Genomic DNA, 19,937 nt, shown 5'->3' with positions numbered 1-19,937 from the left:
ATCTAAAATAAGTGAATACAAAATATTTTAAGATAAAAAATTATCACATTTAGCAAATGTTTGGATGGTGTTGGATTAAAAATAAAGCAAAGACCATCAGTGGTGCCCATCTCTCCCTCGGTCTCGGAAGAGACCTCTTTCTCTGAGTTGATTCTCCAAACTTTTCCTGAATCACTTTCTTTCTCAATTGAATTATGTAAATAAAATGAAAAAAATGTCTCCCCCACCTCTCCCCCCAAGCGCTCATGAAAGAGTTGGAGTTGTTTCTCCAATCCCCCCACCCTTTGTGGACACCCTTGCAGAGAAACTGTGAAATGGCGCAGTTCCCGCCCTATCGATCATTACAGACTTAAAACTGCTCAGAGTGCCTGGAGCTAGCAGCTCCTGTTACACTCATAAAATCCTAAGTGAAGGAGCTACATTTAAAAGTCAATGAAAGACACAAATCTTTTTGTTTTGCATACAATTGCATTTATTTAGTAGTTCATGTTAAGGGATTTCAGATTAGTGCAGTCTGCCAGCAATACATTAGTGCAGAGAGATTTTCAGTAGCTTTGTGCTATAAACCTATTTGCTATACAATAAGGTTTATGGAAGTAGTCTTCAAAGCAGGTAAAGCGAGAACTTATTCGCATCATGCTTCTCTGTAAAAGAATAAAGAAGGGTTATTTGCAAATTTTCTAACATTTAAATTTTGTTAAGCGGTCGTGTACAATCGAACTAAATGTTCTACCAAACTTCAGAAGAGGCAATAATGTAGTCACATTTTACACAACAATCATATCAAATACTGAACTTACTATAGGAAAATAAAGACCACAGTTTGCCCCTCTTGTGAAACTGGTGCAGATTTTGGGTAAGGCTTTTGTGGAGAAATGTATCAGGCCTGTGCAAATGAATGCTATGGAAGCACAAGCAATCATTAAGAAATATCCTTGGCATTGAGCAGCATTCAATTATGCGAATCAGTTATGAGATAGGGCCTCTGGAAAATAAAACTCTACATGCTTGCGGCAATACATTTCCTGAGAGGCACGTGAATTTGGAGGGAATACAGTGCATCAATTGTGCACTCAGATTCAGTCATGTAAACGTATTAATAGCTTAGCAGTTCATCAGTTCATGCTGTGAAACAACTTAAGCAGCGCAAAAGAGAACATGGTGTGAGAAAAAAATTGGGGACATCAGAGAGAATAAAGTGGGTGCAATTTTTGGGTGACCAATTCTATCAGGCAGGAGGTAGGCGGTGCAAAGCTCGTAACCCATCTGATAGAATCGGTCTGAGGCCCAACCAATTTGGATGGTCGGGCCTAATTTCCATATTGAAGGTGAGCTGCTCACGCATTATAAGCAGCTCACTGATTGGAGAGGGCCGAAAATCCAGTTGCTCCTGTGTAGAGCTGAAGGTAGGTAAAAAGAGTGGGGAAGTGATCCCAGGGGAGGGCCATGGAGGGTCGGGCATCACATGGTTGATTTTTGAAGGGCCAGCTGCACAGCTGCACTCATGCATTCCCTTGAAAATTGAGTCGGGTAGCCAATAGACGAGAGATTTTTTTTAATTGTCTGCCGGTCGCTGAGTTTCTGGAGCGGTTGGCAGAGGAAAATAGTCTCCTAGGAAGATGATAGAATGATAAGCCTTAGCAATGAGTTCTAAGTTATCTATTACTGCAGGCTGAAATACAGAACTTTTACGATTCTATTTGTGGCTCAGAAAATCTCTCTCCAGGTATCCATGATGACTGAGCTTCATGAATATCCAGATGCAGAAAAAGAATCAAATTGTATCTGTGTTTACAAACAGCGAATGCGACATTACTCCACAGTCAACCTAGTGATTACATTAGCAGTTTCATATCAGAAATAGTGCGGGTCAGTTAGCATGCAGAACTAGCAGGTCAGCTCTGGTCCCCAAGAGTTGCAGTATGAAAATGTCTGATCTAAAACATCCTCAGATTAACAAAAGAAGGACAGCAAGTGTTTTTACGCAAGCTATTTTATTTCTGCTGGCCAATATCAGCTTCGACCAGGTTTCCACCAACATCGATCTACAACTGACAACTATGAGGTGTAGATGAGCAACCAACCGGGTATGGTAGCATAATGGTTATGTTACTGGACTTGTAATCCAGAGGCCTGAACTAATGATCTAGAGACGTGAGTTGAAATCCCACCACAGCCGCTTAGGAATGTAAATTCAATTAAATAAATCTGAAATAAAAAGCTACTATCAGATGACCATGAAACCGCTGGATTGTCGTAAAAATCCATCTGGTTCACCAATGTCCTGTAGGGAAGGAAATCAGCCGTCCTTACCCAGCCTGGCCTATATGTGATTCCAGGCAGACAGCAATGACGCCTACCTACCCTCTGAAATGGCCTAGCAAGCCACTCAGTTCTCAAGAAGGTGGCTTACCACCACCTTCTCAAGGGCAATTAGAGATGAGCTATAAATGCTGGCCTTGCCGGTTATGCCCACATTCCACGAACGAATTTTAAATAAACAAGGCTGATTTTCCCGGTCTACACTCTGTACCGGCTGAGAATGTGTCATTTTTAAGTAACAGTGATACTCACATGGTCTCCAGCTTATGATCTGGCAGGCCTTCTAACATCTTGTTCTCATTGTAGTGGTCCAATGCCTGCTGGGCCAGCCATTCTGAGAACTCATGATCCTCCCAGTTGATCCGACCTGGGACCATGAAAGTCAATGGAGACGAATCAAAGATCTGGACAGTAACCGTGGTGTCGGGATCTTTGGATGGACCGTCGTTGTTTTGGGATCTTGACATTACCTGGGGGAGGGGAAAGGATGCAAGTCACTTCAGCTGTGCACAAGCTAACGGATTAGAAATACAGCCAATATAAAAGCAAGATACTGCGGATGCTGGAAATCTGAAATAAAAACAGAAAATGCTGGAAATACTCAGCTGGTCAGGCAGCATCTGTGGAGCGAGAAACAGAGTTAATGTTTCAGGTCAATGACCTTTCATCAAAACTGGAAAAAGTTGCAGATGGAACTGGTTTTAAGCAAGTACAGGGGCAGGGAAAGGTAGGGGGGAGGGGAGGAAAGAACAAAAGGGAAGGTCTGTGATAGGGTGGAAGGCAGGAGAGATTAATTGGAAAAAAAGGGATTTGTCATTTTGAGGTGTTCCCATGCGCCTGCTGCCCTCGTCCTTCTAGGTGGTGCAGGTCGCGGGTTTGGGAGGTGCTGTTGAAGATGCCTTAGCAAGTTGCTGCAGTGCACCTCGTAGATGATACACACTGCAGCCACGCTGCACCGGTGATGGAGGGAGTGAATGTTTAAGGTGGTGTATGAGATGCCAATCAAGTGGGCTGCTTTGTCTTGGATGGATGTCATAGAAACATAGAAAATAGGTGCAGGAGTAGGCCATTCGGCCCTTCGAGCCTGCACCGCCATTCAATGAGTTCATGGCTGAACATGCAACCTCAGTACCCCATTCCTGCTTTCTCGCCATACCCCTTGATCCCCGTAGTAGTAAGGACTACATCTAACTCCTTTTTGAATATATTTAGTGAATTGGCCTCAACAACTTTCTGTGGTAGAGAATTCCACAGGTTCACCACTCTCTGGGTGAAGAAGTTTCTCCTCATCTCAGTCCTAAATGGCTTACCCCTTATCCTTAGACTGTGACCCCTGGTTCTGGACTTCCCCAACATTGGGAACATTCTTCCTGCATCTACCCTGTCTAAAACCGTCAGAATTTTAAACGTTTCCATGAGATCCCCTCTCATTCTTCTGAACTCCAGTGAATTCAAGCCCAGTTGATCCAGTCTTTCTTGATATGTCGGTCCCGCCATCCCGGGAATCAGTCTGGTGAACCTTCGCTGCACTCCCTCAATAGCAAGAATGTCCTTCCTCAAGTTAGGAGACCAAAACTGTACACAATACTCCAGGTGTAGCCTCACCAAGGCCCTCTACAACTGTAGCAATACCTCCCTGCCCCTGTACTATGAAGGCCAACATGCCATTTGCTTTCTTAACTGCCTGCTGTACCTGCATGCCAACCTTCAATGACTGATGTACCATAACACCCAGGTCTCGTTGCACCTCCCCTTTTCCTAACCTGTCACCATTCAGATAATAGTCTGTCTCTCTGTTTTTACCATCAAAGTGGATAACCTCACATTTATCCACATTATACTTCATCTGCCATGCATTTGCCCACTCACCTAACCTATCCAAGTCACTCTGCAGCCTCATAGCATCCTCCTCGCAGCTCACACTGCCACCCAACTTAGTGTCATCCGCAAATTTGGAGATACTACATTTAATCCCCTCATCCAAATCATTAATGTACAATGCAAACAGCTGGGGCCCCAGCACAGAACCTTGCGGTACCCCACTAGTCACTGCCTGCCATTCTGAAAAGTACCCATTTACTCCTACTCTTTGCTTCCTGTCTGACAACCAGTTCTCAATCCATGTCCGCACACTACCCCCAATCCCATGTGCTTTAACTTTGCACATTAATCTCTTGTGTGGGACCTTGTCGAAAGCCTGCTGAAAGTCCAAATATACCACATCAACTGGTTCTCCCTTGTCCACTCTACTGGAAACATCCTCAAAAAATTCCAGAAGATTTGTCAAGCATGATTTCCCTTTCACAAATCCATGCTGACTTGGACCTATCATGTCACCTCTTTCCAAATGTGCTGCTATGACATCCTTAATAATTGATTCCATCATTTTACCCACTACCGATGTCAGGCTGACTGGTCTATAATTCCCTGTTTTCTCTCTCCCTCCTTTTTTAAAAAGTGGGGTTTCATTGGCTCCCCTCCACTCGATAGGAACTGATCCAGAGTCTATGGGATGTTGGAAAATGACTGTCAATGCATCCGCTATTTCCAAGGCCACCACCTTAAATACTCTGGGATGCAGTCCATCAGGCCCTGGGGATTTATCGGCCTTCAATCCCATCAATTTCCCCAACACAATTTCCCGACTAATAAGGATTTGCCTCAGTTCCTCCTTCTTACTAGACCCTCTGACCCATTTTATATCCGGAAGGTTGTTTGTGTCCTCCTTAGTGAATACCGAACCAAAGTACTTGTTCAATTGGTCTGCCATTTCTTTGTTCCCCATTATGACTTCCCCTGATTCTGACTGCAGGGGACCTACATTTGTCTTTACTAACCTTTTTCTCTTTACATATCTATAGAAACTTTTGCAGTCCGTCTTAATGTTCCCTGCAAGCTTCCTCTCGTACTCTATTTTCCCTGCCCTAATCAAACCCTTTGTCCTCCTCTGCTGAGTTCTAAATTTCTCCCAGTCCCCGGGTTCTCTGCTATTTCTGGCCAATTTGTATACCACTTCCTTGGCTTTAATACTATCCCTGATTTCCCTTGATAGCCACGGTTGAGCCATCTTCCCTTTTTTATTTTTACGCCAGACAGGGATGTACAATTGTTGTAGTTCATCCATGCGGTCTCTAAATGTCTGCCATTGCCCATCCACTGTCAACCCCTTAAGTATCATTCGCCAATCTATCCTAGCCAATTCACGCCTCATACCTTCAAAGTTACCCTTCTTTAAGTTCTGGACCATGGTCTCTGAATTAACTGTTTCATTCTCCATCCTAATGTAGAATTCCACCATATTATGGTCACTCTGCCCCAAGGGGCCTCGCACAACGAAATTACTAATTAATCCTCTCTCATTACACAGCACCCAGTTTAAGATGGCCTCCCCCCTAGTTGGTTCCTCGACATATTGGTCTCGAAAACCATCCCTTATGCACTCCAGGAAATCCTCCTCCACCGTATTGCTTCCAGTTTGGTTAGCCCAATCTATATGCATATTAAAGTCACCCATGATAACTGCTGCACCTTTATTGCATGCACCCCTAATTTCCTGTTTGATGCCCTCCCCAACATTACTACTACTGTTTGGAGGTCTGTACACAACTCCCACTAACGTTTTTTGCCCTTTGGTGTTCTGCAGCTCTACCCATATAGATTCCACATCATCCAAGCTAATGTCCTTCCTAACTATTGCATTAATCTCCTCTTTAACCAGCAATGCTACCCCACCTCCTTTTCCTTTTATTCTATCCTTCCTGAATGTTGAATACCCATGGATGTTGAGTTCACAGGCCTGATCATCCTGGAGCCACGTCTCCGTAATCCCAATCACATCATATCCGTTAACATCTATTAGCACAGTTAATTCATCCACCTTATTACGGATACTCCTTTCATTAAGACACAAAGCCTTCAGGCTTGTTTTTTTAACACCCTTTGTCCTTTTAGAATTATGATGTAGAGTGGCCCTTTTTGTGTCTTGCCTTTGTTTACTCGGCCTTCCACTATTGCTTTTTACCTTTCTACAATCTGTTTCTGACTCCATATTACTTCGCCCTATCTCGCTGCATAGGTTCCTATCCCCCTGCCATATTAGTTTAAACACTCCCGAACTGCATTAGCAAATGTTACCCCCAGGACATCGGTTCCAGTCCTGCCCAAGTGCAGACTGTCCCTTTTGTAGAGATCCCACTTCCCCCAGAATTGGTTCCAATGTCCCAGGAATTTGAATCCCTCCCTCTTGCACCACTGCTCAAGCCACGTATTTATTCTAAATATCCTGCTCCCTCTATTCTGATTAGCACGTGGCACTGGTAGCAATCCAGAGATTACTATCTTTGAGGTCCTACTTTTTAATTTAACTCCTAGCTCCCTAAATTCAGCTTGTAGGACCTCTTCCCGCTTCTTACCTATATCCTTGGTACCTACATGTACCACGACAACTGGCTGTTCACCCTCCCTCTCCAGAATGATCTGCAGCCGCTCCGAGACATCCTTGACCCTTGCACCAGGGAGGCAACATACCATCCTGGAGTCTCGGTTGCGGCCGCAGAAACTCTTATCTATTCCCCTTACAATAGAGTCCCCTATCAGTATAGCCCTCCCACTCTTTTTCCCACCCTTCTGTGCAGCAGAGCCAGCCACGGTGCCATGAACTTGGCTGCTGCTGCCCTCCCCTGATGAGTCATCCTCCTCAACAGTACCCAAAGCGGTGTATCTGTTTTTCAGGGGTATGAACGCAGGGGACCCCTTCACTACCTTCCTTGCACTGCTCTTCCTGCTGGTCTTCCATTCCCTAGCTGGCTGTGGACCCTTCACCTGCGGTAAGACCAACTCGCTACATGTGCTACTCACGTCATTCTCAGCATTGTGGATGCTCCAGAGTAAATCCACCCTCAGCTCCAACTGTCAGGAGCTGGAGGCGGTTAAACTCTCTCTTGTTAGAGATGGTCATTGCCTGGCACTTGTGTGGCGTGAATGTTACTTGCCATTTATCAGCCCAAGCCTGGACATTGTCCTGGTCTTGTTGCATGTGGGCACGGACTGCTTCATTATCGGAGGAATTGCGACTGGAACTGAACTGTGTAATCATCAGTGAACTTCTCCACTTCTGACCTTGGAGGGAAGGTCATTGGTGAAGCAGCTGAAGATGGTTGGGCATAGAACGCTGCCCTCTATAGCTCTTAGTCCGATTATTTGGATCCCCAGCACCTGTTTTGCTCCTGCGCAACTGCTTTTAGGGACCAGAAAATCTACACCTTTGTTTAAAGCATGTTGCTCTCTGTTGATATACAACTGTTTTTCCCAGCTTTGAGCTTTGAAATGTTGGACACCCCTGTCATGTGTAAATGTCCTTCAAACTTACAGCTCTAACTTGGAATAATCCATCTGGGCTTTGTGTAAAATTTGCTAGTTTAGACACCCATCCAAACTGTTTGTTCAGCATCTCTAACTTCTTAGTGTTATTTTCCATGTTGTGCTGAAATTCTTTCATTAGATTATCGTATTTCTTTGTAAAATGTTCTGCCCTGCTGATAGCCTCTTCAAACTCCTTCCGTAAAGGTCTGTGATCCATATCAAAACACTCTGAAATGAGGAAGAGAAAAACAAATGAGTCATAGAAAAATCCCAATCATTAAAATAACGTCATGCTGCTTATTATTAATAGATGGGTGACTGTTCACAATTCTACTTTGTTAATGTCTAATTTGGAAACTCGTAGGGTGTTAGCAGGATGAAAGAACTTTCTGGGCATATGTCTGAAAGAAGAAAGGGCCTCCTCTATAACTATAAGCAACTTAAAAAAATCTTGTCATTGCATGGCGTAAATTTCCTTTCAATCAACTCGCTACATAATTCCGTGGTTTCCGATTATGGGTACTTTAAAATAGGGTAGGTCAGAACTGCTCCCTGCAATTTTTTTTGATGTTCTGTTTATAACAAACAGAATCAGGATTAGTAGAGGAATTTTCTTTTATATTAACATTTTTTTCTATTTATTTAGATTGCTTTTTCTGGCTTGAATTTATTAATTTTCACCTAATTATCTTTTTTCTTAATCATTGTAACATCTAACTATCAACATAACCCTCCATTCCCTTCTCCCTCATGTGCTTATCGAGCTTCCCCTTAAATGCATCTATACTATTCACCTCAACTACTCCCTGTTGCTTTAAACATTCTAGTTTTCATTCTTCATTTATGTTCCAACATATTGCTCCCTTCCAGTCCATCCATGAACATTAGATTATACCTTTAATAGGAAATGAATTGTTCATTATAGATTTACTATTTTAAATATTTTGGTATAGCACCTTTCATGTCAGGACATTGGATTTTTAGATAGGCAAATGCAGCAGTCAATTTGCACACAGCAAGCTCCCACAAACAGCAATGGGAAAATGATTCTATTAGTTGAGGGATACATGCTGGCCAGAACGCTGGTTGACCTCCCCTGCTCTTCTTTGAATTGTGCCATGAGATCTTTTACATGCAGCTGAGCAGGCAGATAGATGATTTAGTGATTCGCCCAAAAGATGGTACCTCCAACAAGGTAATGCTTGATGGGCATCCATGCAAGGGGCAGAAAATCCTGAACAATGCCTTCATGATTTTAGGATAAATCGCTCACTGTATGCGAGGCCCAACTGGTGGTGCAGGGCCTTGGACAGTTCTGCTCATTTACTCTAATCTAATTTCCCTGCACTTTCCCTGTATCTTTCTATAAATATATAGCTTGTAGCATTTAACATCAGTCTTCATCCAAATTATTTTTTCTATTTTACTACTACCACAAAATGGGTCCATAACAATACTAAAATAATAACTAGCTGAGTATACCATAACTAGCAGCTAAGCACTAATTCTATCTGGCTTATAGATACTGCTCTGGAAATAATTCTTCCTTAGAACAGATTTCAGAGATTTGTGGTAAATCATGGGCCCCTGAGCTGAGAAAGGAAAGGTCTGTGATATGCTATGTAATTATCACTCCACATTAGATCACATTCGAGCTTCTGACTCAGATACTTGAGAGATTTGAAATATAGGTTTGTGTTATTTTTATGGTTTTGATGAATGTTTACCAAGGATCTTAATTCTCAAGTTATTTTCTTTCCTCCCACAACTTAAAATGGATGGATATGCTTAATAGTTTGAGATGCAAAACACAGCAATTGCATGGACATAAACAGACATGAAGTACTGCTAATAATGTAGCAGATAGACAATTTTGTTCAGAGCAATTATCTTTCCCTTCATCTCCACCTGTTCCTTAATGTAGGAGCCATCACCCTGGCAACACCTCAGTATCTCACAAGAAGAATTTAATTTAAGGTATTACAAAATACATTTTAATAGGAAAAGAAAGGACTTGTATTTATATAGCGCTTTTCTCAACCTCAAGTTCCAAAGTGCTTTACAACCAAATAAAGTACTTTTGAAGTGTGGTCTTTTTCTTTCGTATGGTAGTAGCAAAGCCAATCAAATGTCAATATCTAAGTCAGATATCCAGGCCAAAGCTTCTGGTGTAACAGCATGGATATCTTGTAGGCTGCCTGCGAATTTCCTCTGAGGGCAGTGCTCAATGATGTGCTCCAGGGTCTGATTAGGAGCTTCACAGTTGCATGATGGGGATGCTTTAATCTTCCATCTATGGAGAAGGTGGCAGCATCTACCATGTCCAGTTGGGGTAGATGATGACAGCCTTCTCGCGGCCCACCCTGTTATGTGATCTTAGATCACAGCTAATATCATCTCAAAGGACATCGAACCTGTTGTTAAATCAACCTCCCTGTGACAGTAGCAAACCAAGCAAATCGAAGTGTGGTCACTGGTGTAATGTAGGAAATGCAGCAGCCAATTTTGGCACAGCAAGGTCCCATAAATGGCACTGAGATAATGACCAAATAATTTTGTTTAGTGATGTTGACAGTCATGAGGGATAAATCGTGGTGAGTAGACTGGGAGAACTCCCTTGCTCTTCTTTGAATAGAGCCATGGGATCTTTTATATCCACCCAAGAAGGCAGTGAGACCTTGGTTTAACATCCAAAGACAGTACAGCACTCGCTCCATACTGCAGTGAAGTATCAACCTGGATTGTGCGCTCAAGTCTCTAGAGTAAGGCTTGAACTCATTGCTTTCTGACTCAGAGGCAAGAGTGCACCACTAAGCCAAAGCTAACACCTTTTGCCCGCATACATTCAACATAGCATAGAACGATGATTGCTTAATAATTGTCTGTACGGAACAAGACAGAGCTTTTCAGTTTGGTCCTGGCAGGTTCCTACTGATGGATAACAGCTGGATGTGTGTTTATCTTTGTTGCAACTTCCCTGGAAAATCACTGACAGAAAAGAGCTATCAAAATGTAATATAAATTGAACAAGCTGCAAACTTTCTCATGGAGGCTAGATCTAATAGACTCTGGCCCTTAAATTCCATGGGGCTTCCCCCAGTCTCTTGCTGAAGTTATGGAAGAACCCTACGGAGTTTTAGAGCCCATATTATACGAATCCCAGAAGGATTTTTCTTGCGCTACAATGTGAATTTAAATTGGGTACTGACTAATGGAAAGCTGTGCTTTTACTTAAATACTATTTTTTTAAATTCCTGAAATCTTGCAAAAGATAAAACAAATAAAATCTCATCCCCTCCCACAAAAAATGCAGGTCTTTAGATATAAATAATTTTTGTTAGTTTCTTTTCTCATCTTCTTTCACAACTTCATTGCTTGAGTGTTTTAATTTACCTAAGGACATAAGTTCCTTGCATTTTTCACACTTGTCAGTAAGCTTCATGCAGCCAGAAGAGTTCCGACGTATTTCACGGCAGATAAGCTGCTCCTGTCCATTGGGTGAATTTGTCATGTTTTGTCCATCTATTAAATGAGAAATCGAAACATTAATAAAAACAAAAGAGGAGCACCATGTGACTGAGGATAAGTCAGCCGAGTGATTACAAAGTATTTACAGCACAGAAAGAGGCCATTTGGCCCAGCCGGTCCAAGCTGGTGTTTATGCTTCACACAAGCCTCCTCCCACTCCTCGTCACTTAACCTCATCAACATATCCTTCTGATCCTTTATCCCTCATGTACTTCTCAAGCTTTCCCTTAAATGCATCAATACTATTCACCTCAACTACTCCTTGTGGTAGCGATTCCACATTCTAACCACTCACTGGGTAAAGAAGTTTCTCCTGAATTCCCTATTGGATTTATTAGTGACCATCTTATGCTTATGGCACCTAGTCTCACCCACAACTGATAACATCTTCTCTAAGTCTACCCTTTCATAATCTTAAAGACCTCTATTAGGTCACCCCTCAATCTTCTCTTTTCTCGAGAAAAGAGCCCCAGCCTGTTCAATTTTTCCTGATAGATATAACCTCTTAGTCTGGTATCATTCTAGTAAATCTTTTTAGCACCTTCTCAGTATCTGTTTATAATATGGAGACCAGAACTGTTCACAGTGCTCCAAGTGTGGTCTAACCAAGATTCTATACAAGTTTAACATAACTTCTCGGCTTTTCAATTCTATCCCTCCAGAAATGAGCCCCGGTGCTTTGTGTGATTTTTTTATGGCCTTATTAACATGCATCACTACTTTTAGTGATCTGTGGGTCTGTAACCCCAGATCCCACTGTTCCTCTACTTCATTTAGACACTTATTTTACAAGGGGTATGTGGCCTCGTTATTCTTTCTACCAAAATGCATTACCTTGCACTGATCTATATGCAAGTTCATTTGCCAATTACATGTCCATTCTGCAAGTTTATTAACATCTTCCTGTATTTTTTCACAGTCCTCTGTATTAACCACATCCCTCCAATTCTACTTCTGATTCCGGAGTCCAAATCGTTTATGTAAATGGTGAACAACAGTGGTCCCAGCACTGATCCTTGTGGAACACCACTTCCCTCCATTTGCCAATCTGAGTAACTACCTTTAATCGCTACTCTCTGTTTTCTGTTTTGTAGCCAGCTTACTATATACCTGTCTCTGAACTCCACATGTTCTGACCTTAGTCCCGAGTCTATTATGCAGTACCTTATCAAAGGCTTTTTGGAAATCCAAATATAATGGACGTGAAATCGTGCTTCCCATGGGTGCGTACGAGGTGCGCATGTGCCTGTGGGGTCCCCACAAGTTCCGGGTTTAGGTATGCAAAATACATGCGCCTAAATCCCGAATTTGCGATCTGTCAGACAGATCCATCGCATCCAAAACTAAAGGGCGTTGGGCTATTTGCCCAACTCCGGCCTGTGAATATCCTTCAAATACTTATAACTGAAAAAAGCAGGCATAAAGTACAGAAAAATACATTTAAAAAAAATAATTTAAACATTTCAAATCCTGTTAAATAAGGTAAGTTTATTTTTAGACCCTTTAAAATATGTACATTTATTTTTCAGGAAATTAAATTTGTTTTAAATAATTAATTATATTCCATTTTTAGTGTCTCTGTGTTTCTGGGGGTATTCACATTCATACTTTGTGAGATCCGTATATGGAACTCACATAAGTGTGAATGGGGATCCCCCTATTCTGATAGGTTGGGTCATTGATGCGTATGAAACCCATACACTCCTGGGATACGTGTGCGTCTACAAAGGCCTTCGCATTGAGGCCCAGGACCGCAAGCCTTCGAACCTCCTGGACCACTAGTAGATTCGTAGAAATTTTTCAGGTTGGAAGTCTCTGACTGTAATTTCTGGGCCATTATGTCTGCGACAATACCCTTACCTATTCTTTCTGTTACTTCTTCAAAGAATTCAATAAAGTTTGTCCAGCAAGACCCAGTTTCTAAGAATCATTTTGTTACTTAAAACTGGAAACAGCTCAGGCAACCAACTCATAATTACTTGTTAATTCATTTCAAAGCATCTGCAGATAAGTGAAACTTAATCCAGCTGATTGGTTTCAAAAGCAACAGAGCTGTGTATCCAAGAAACCCCAGGCGTGCACATGACTTTTAAATCAGGACATAGTCGAATGTATTTGTTAACCATTATCCTCCCATCCAATTGAAGAACAACAAATGTTATGGGCCAGAAATTCAGATCCATAGTGCCTCATTTTGCGGCGCTATAGACGCCGTTTTGTGTCCAAAATGGCATCTGCGCTGTGCGCACGCGCCGCTTCTGATGTGGTCCACGCCATACTCCATCTTGGTAAATGCCAAACAAGAGGTGTCCTTTATCCACGTCTGAATCCATTAACATATGCAAATAAGGGGCCTAATGCCTGCTTCTTGCAACTTTCCTCTTGCAACTTTGGTTTGTGCCTGAGACAGCCAGCAGCAGTGCTGATGCCTCTGGGATAACCAACGCTAAAGAGCACAGAATTTTGAAAAAGGTAAGAACTTACATTATTGCCACCGCTCCTAGTCCACAGGTCTCTGACCTCACTCCCGTCTCAGACCTGAAGGCCCCCTTGATCTCCCCCCACCCCCCCGCCAACAGCACTCCAGTCCCCCTCAACAATACGGAAAAGCCCACCGCGATCCTCAGCCCTCTGATCCCCAGCTGTTCCTGAAAAGTGGCGCACGAACCTGTGTGGTTTCCTACCACTGCACTATCTACATGATAATGAGATGCGAGGCCCAAAATCACGGGCTCCCTGGACCTCCCCATTTGAGTACAGGCGGTTAGCACTCTGCAGGCAAGGTGCCCCAAAATGGACATTACCGAATTTCTAGGCCTATGCCACAGGAGAGAATTTGAGTTCGAAGCTGATAACTAGAAACCTCTATTCCTCCTGGCAAGCATGTCAAAGCTCATGGAAACCATAATGAATGAGAGGCTGTTGCTACATCAATCACCATAACTTGCTATCTTATAGTAGCCCTTCAATAGAGTCCCTTCAATGGCATCCCAGCCTCATCTGATGAGGTAGGTATACAACTCATTCGGTGGACACAAGCACTTAGTGAGTGACTTTCCTGGGGCTTCTTCCCGGCTGCTGCCGTAACTTTGGCGGAGGTTTGGTGGAAACCCTCTTCGTCGTGACATGAATATTTGTGTTCTTGTTGCAACATCTATGGAAGCATCTCTTAGGGAACCTAGTCTGGCTGCACTCTATTACTCTCTGTAACATTTAATCAAATATGATGTTCTCTTTACAGAGTAGTCAATTCCTCTTCAGAAATTCAAGCAGTGAGTAAATTACTGCACACAGATATGTACAGTGAGAGGACAAATATCTGCAATAATAAGTGGATCAAGTCAACAAGTGTCAAAAGAACATGACTGTGATGTTTCATGCATACTTCCACTGAAGGAGGTACAGGCTCGATTTGATTTCAAATATTCAGCTCCTAATTCCGGAGGACTTATGTCAATACCGTTTGTGGAACTATGGGTATTTCCTGATTGCTTTGTAAGGGGTGGAACTTCTGTCTGACCCTTACAAAGCAAAATATATCAGTCAGGATTCTGTGGAGAACAGAACGGCCATTTAAATGGAGAAAAAAACCAGCAGGGTCCTTTACAGGCAGATGGTCTGACAGGTCCCATTTTCTGATATTCACTACACCAACAAAAATCGAGGAAAATGTCCCCTATTCAACAGTTTAAGGCTCTTTTATGATAATAACTATTTGGCACAATCCCATTTTCCAACTCTGTTGAATGGCCAGATTTTATTAACTTGTCAGTTGGCTAAGGATTTGTTGCAGGTAGTTTTAAGGTGTACATTGATTGTTTAAAATCTAGCAGGACCGTCGGCACCCATCTAGGTCTTACCTGTCTCAAGGTACGTTTCTCTGTCTGATTCAGAATCATGCATAATTTTATGGAATCTGTCAAACATCCTCTGAGTCATCTCGAAGAAAGAGTAAAGCATCCCACGGCCATCAAACATGGAATGTTTAAAGGGGGAAAGGGATGAATCTGGAAACAAAGAAAAATGCTTTGGGAAAATTCCAATGTTGCTGAAGGGACTATCAGCCAATCTGTCCATTCCATCAAAGACCCTCATGCTGTCTTTGAACATTTCATCAATGTCTTCATACTGTTTTTCAACGTGTTCAAATTGTTCACCCAGTTCTTCATTCTTTTCAATCAGCGAGTCTATTTTATCCCCATTGACCCATACAGAAACCACTGGAGTTTCATTAAAGAATCTTTCTACCTGTTGAAAAAATAAGTCGTTTAGATTCCAAAGTTCAATGGTGAATTAATTTATAGTAGGACTTTACTGTTAACCTCAATTTGCCTCTTTTGCAAATAAGTTTGCCTGCTAAGTAAAAGCATGAAGATATTTATATTCAGTTATTTTAGCACTGCTATCCCGTAATCAGCAAACCCATATAGGACTTACAACGTGCACATGTGTGCTTGCAATTGTTACAACGTATCGCTGAAGCTCTAATAATTTATTTCTGATGACAAGTAAATTGAATTATTGAGTTTCAGAAAATAATAAAACATTTGTATTATTTACTCACATCATACTTATAATTACAACAATTTTAAATAGAGACAGATTTAATGAGCTCCTGATAGTTCACTGAGTGGTATGGTACTGAATCACACAGACCATGAAAGTCAATGTTGAATTAGCTGAACTCGGCTGGGAAAGCTGTAGGGGTACTGTATTTGGCATGAGGGTTAGAAATCAGCCATGGTTCTTGCTACTGATTACTATTACTATCCAATATCCCTGGCTATAAAGTGTGTGCGTGTGTAAGATGAGGACAGGGTTACGTATGACTGTCATGCTCTCTTCAGCCGAATTGCCAGCTGAAACCCAATGCTTAGGCTCACATGTGAAGGATTGCCATTTTAGTGAAATACAGGATGCGCAACCTGGAAGACAGGAGGAAAAAAAACTGTGGGGAAATAGGGAAATAAGGAAAGAGCAGCAGGAGCGGAGGCCTGTCCCAAAAAGGTAATCTTTTAACCTTAAAACAGACTCTGGTTGCCTGCTGGAACACCATTCACATTTTAATGATTGAAAAATAACAGACTACTGTCCTCTATTTTCAATCATTAAAAATCAGAATACAGTTGAATGCCAGTGAACAGTATTCCTTTCATGTGTAATGCACATTCTCCAATTCACAACAGTGCATAAGCAGTGAAAGTATGACCCCCAACATCACCATGGAAATAGAACCAATGAAGTATCCTTCAGTTAATTAAAAATGGCATTAATAAGTTTCTCCATTATCTAATCTTTTTCTCTCTAGGAAGTAACTTTGGCGAGTTGCTGCAGTGCATCCTGTAGATTGTAAAAACTGCATCCAGTGTGCCAGTGCTGGAGGGAGTGGATGGTGAGTCCATGCTAGGGGTGTCAATCAAGTGAAATTCTGTTCTGGAAGGTCTTGAGGTTTGTTAATGTAGCTATAGCTGCACCCATCCAGACAAGTGGTAACTATTTCTTCATATTCCTGATTTAAGCCTTGTAGCTGGTGAGGGATGGAGGTGAGCCATTCATTGCAGAGCACCCAGCTTCTGCCCTGTTCTTAAGGTTAAGGTTCTAATCAATGGTAACCTCCAAAATGTTGATGGTAGAGAACTCCACATTGGTGATATCATTGACGATTGGAGGAGATGGTTGGGATTTCTCTTATTTGAGATGATCATTATCTGACGCGATATGTGGCATGAATATTATCCGCCACTTGCAACTTAGATATTGTGTCCAGGCCCTATTTCAGGCTGGCATTGACTACTTCACCATCAGAGGAATGTTTGGAACCATTGGTGAACAGCCCCACTCCTGACCTTATGATGGCGTGATGGCCAGTAATGAAGCAGTAGAAGAAGGTTAGAATGAGGGCATCTCCCTGACGCGCCAGCAGCATTGCCCTATGGCCACAGGACGAAAGCATGTCCAGACCATGGGATGTCGCGCAATGAAATAGAGGCATGTGTTGCCCAGCAAGTAAGACGACTGGGTTTGGGGCAAAGGTAAAGGGGCGGCCGCTGTGAAGGCCAGGAACCCACCACATTCCAATATGTTGTTTGCATTGTGTAACCCATATGAGCGCTCTTTCACGACCAATGATGTATTATCATATGGGGTCGGGGGCACCTTACAACAAGCCAAAGTAGCAGGCGAACCCCAACCAGTTGTATATGCATCTAACAAAGTATTTGTAGCAAGTGATGTGTTATCATACAGGGTCGGGCGTGTTGTGCAGCAAGCCAAAGTAGCGTGCGAGCCCCAACCGGTTGTACATGTATCCAATAAGTTAACCAAAGCAGTAGCCTGTGTTCACGGAACAAAAGAGTGTTCCAATATTTGCTCGAGTCAGACAAGCTGCCAATGTCACAGTTCTGGGAGAGCAGAGGCACCATTATCAGTGCTTTGTTTCGAATATGTCTAACATTGTACACTGTAACATGATCCGGCATGGGCTAGACACTGAGCACAGCGCTAATGCCCTCAGTTGGCTACCGTTGCCCACCACCAGGGTGGAAACGGCGAAGCCCGCAGACCGGTTCGTTGTCATGGAAGTGCTAGAAAGTGAGGGGTCAACCGTAACGGCTCCCCAGTTTAAGACCTGGACCAGTCAGGACCCCACGTTACCGCCTGCTAAGGGCGAACTGCTAGACAGGATGTTGCAGCTTATCCGTCGCAAAGACAAGTTGCTCATCCCATCAGATTGGCCCCTATGAGGCAACCCTGCTACATTGCAAAGAAAGGCAGGGAGGCTACACACAGTCGGTGGTCCGGGGCCTCCATACCATGGCCCAGAATCCACAGGGACCACGTGGCCTCCCTCCACCACTAAAAGTCTCAAGGCCATATCGGCCATCCTTGGCTTGCCAGACCTTAGGGTCAGCGACAATAGTCCGGAGCGGGCAGCCCAAATCATAAAGCCAGGCACCACACATGTCACGGTAGACTCCCTACAGACCCGGCTATCCCGGGTGCTACACAGTCACTGGACAGAATCATTCAGAGCCGAGCTTTCCGTATGTTATCAGCAGAGAAAGCACCATGATCGCACGCCGCCTCCACGCGACATCAGAATAAATGATGTAGACCATGTTCAGGGCCCCAGATAGGTTGCTAGCACTGTATTAGCCAAAGAGGGGAATGGAGTGTTTGTGATCAAAATGAAACGTTTGTTGTGAAACCATGTAATGGGCAAATGCACAGAACATTTGGACCAGGACAAACTGCGAACTACAGATAACCAGGAACCACTGTGAAATGACCTGGCCCCCAGCAACCCACTAACACAAGCAACCTCGCCGTCAACCATGAGGGTGAACCCACCATGCCCGACAGTCCGGTCAGACCAGCCGTGCGGCCGTACAGCAACGATCAGACCAACTCACCCATGCCAGGACTTCAACTGAGGCGATCGACCCGGGAATGCAGGGCGCCAGATCGCCTTAACTTGCAAATAACCTGTACATAAGACTTTGGGGGGGAGTGATGTTATATATGTATGTAAACCTCACCAATATGTAAGACTTGCTACCAGGGGGCACACCTGTGAGAGACCTAAGGTTCACCTGTGCACCCTGGGCAAGCATGTATAAAAGGTAATCTACCATGCTGTTTCCTCACTCTGGAGTCTGAATAAAGAGACCAAGGTCACAACAGTCTGAGCTTACAATACAGTCATATGGAGTTATTCTGAACATAACAGGTTGCACTGCTGATTCTATGTCGGGGCGGGGGGGCGGGGGGTGGGGCAGGAAAATCCACCATCACTGTGCACAACAAAGCTTTATTGACTATTCAGTTTTCATGTAATTTTAATTTGCTGTATTGCTACCCTAAGTATGTAGCGAGATCGATGGAGACAACAGCAGGAAGAGGATAAAGTCAATCATATCAATCAAGGGATTCACACCTCCCGCTAAGTTTCGGTCTCTTTCAAACAACAACTTGCATTTATATAACGCCTTTAACGTAGCAAAATATACCAAGATGCTTAACAAGATCATTATCAATAAAGGTTTGTTAAGTAGCAATGGTTTTACAGGTTTCTTACACTATTACTTACTTCTTTTTCAACCAATCCATAGCCTCTTCTGCAAACCTTTGAGTAGAATTGTGTGCACGTTTGCTTCAAGCACGGCTTGCACTCTTCCCAGAGGGTCTCCTTTGACTGACATTGCTCAGCATCACTCAGCTTTATCTGAGCATCTTTAGCAGCTACTAGAGCGTCCTGATTAACATTTGAAAAAAAGGTCATTTAGTAGTGTTGGTATTGCACAGTTCACGCAAGGTTAAACTCAAGTACAATTATCTAAGTATTTTGTTGTTTTGCCCATGAAAGGGATGTTAGTAGCAGGTAATTTTGTACTTTTGACACCAGTAAGGATCAAGCACTTTATGGTCACTTTACACAAGTTAGATGCAGATTAAATCTCTCTTTAATTTGAATCCAAAATGCGCATTAGCCCCAGTCTAAGAAGAATGCCCCATTGCTATCTATGTGTCACCTTTTCAATTGCCACTTGATTTATACTTCTGGCTTTTCAAAACATAGTGCTCCTTTATAGGCTGTATTTTACTGTGCTTTCATTCTTCCAAGGAATTAGATTGAGGTGGTCTGAAGTAAATTTAATTATGCTTTACAAAAATAAGAGAGGGGAATGTTTTATTCCCATCAATCTGGGCAACATTCAAACTAAAGA

At 42.8% G+C, this 19,937-nt stretch overlaps 1 protein-coding gene across 1 annotated transcript in view; it reads right to left on the bottom strand.

Moving 5' to 3' along the window:
* Window positions 1-448: 448 nt before the first annotated feature.
* Window positions 449-19,937, bottom strand: part of clu (clusterin) — a 36,715-nt gene continuing 17,226 nt past the window's right edge. The window contains exons 4-9 of the mRNA XM_070885368.1: window positions 19,301-19,465; window positions 15,072-15,459; window positions 11,077-11,205; window positions 7,691-7,911; window positions 2,575-2,792; window positions 449-644 (exon numbers count right to left, since the gene is read on the bottom strand). Coding sequence (XP_070741469.1) covers window positions 635-644; window positions 2,575-2,792; window positions 7,691-7,911; window positions 11,077-11,205; window positions 15,072-15,459; window positions 19,301-19,465 — 1,131 coding nt within the window. The 3' untranslated portion in view covers window positions 449-634. The remainder of the gene's footprint in view (window positions 645-2,574; window positions 2,793-7,690; window positions 7,912-11,076; window positions 11,206-15,071; window positions 15,460-19,300; window positions 19,466-19,937) is intronic.

Source organism: Pristiophorus japonicus, chromosome 7, assembly GCF_044704955.1.
Source record: "Pristiophorus japonicus isolate sPriJap1 chromosome 7, sPriJap1.hap1, whole genome shotgun sequence".
NCBI lineage: Eukaryota > Metazoa > Chordata > Chondrichthyes > Pristiophoridae > Pristiophorus > Pristiophorus japonicus.
This window is presented reverse-complemented; position numbering and strand designations above follow the sequence as displayed.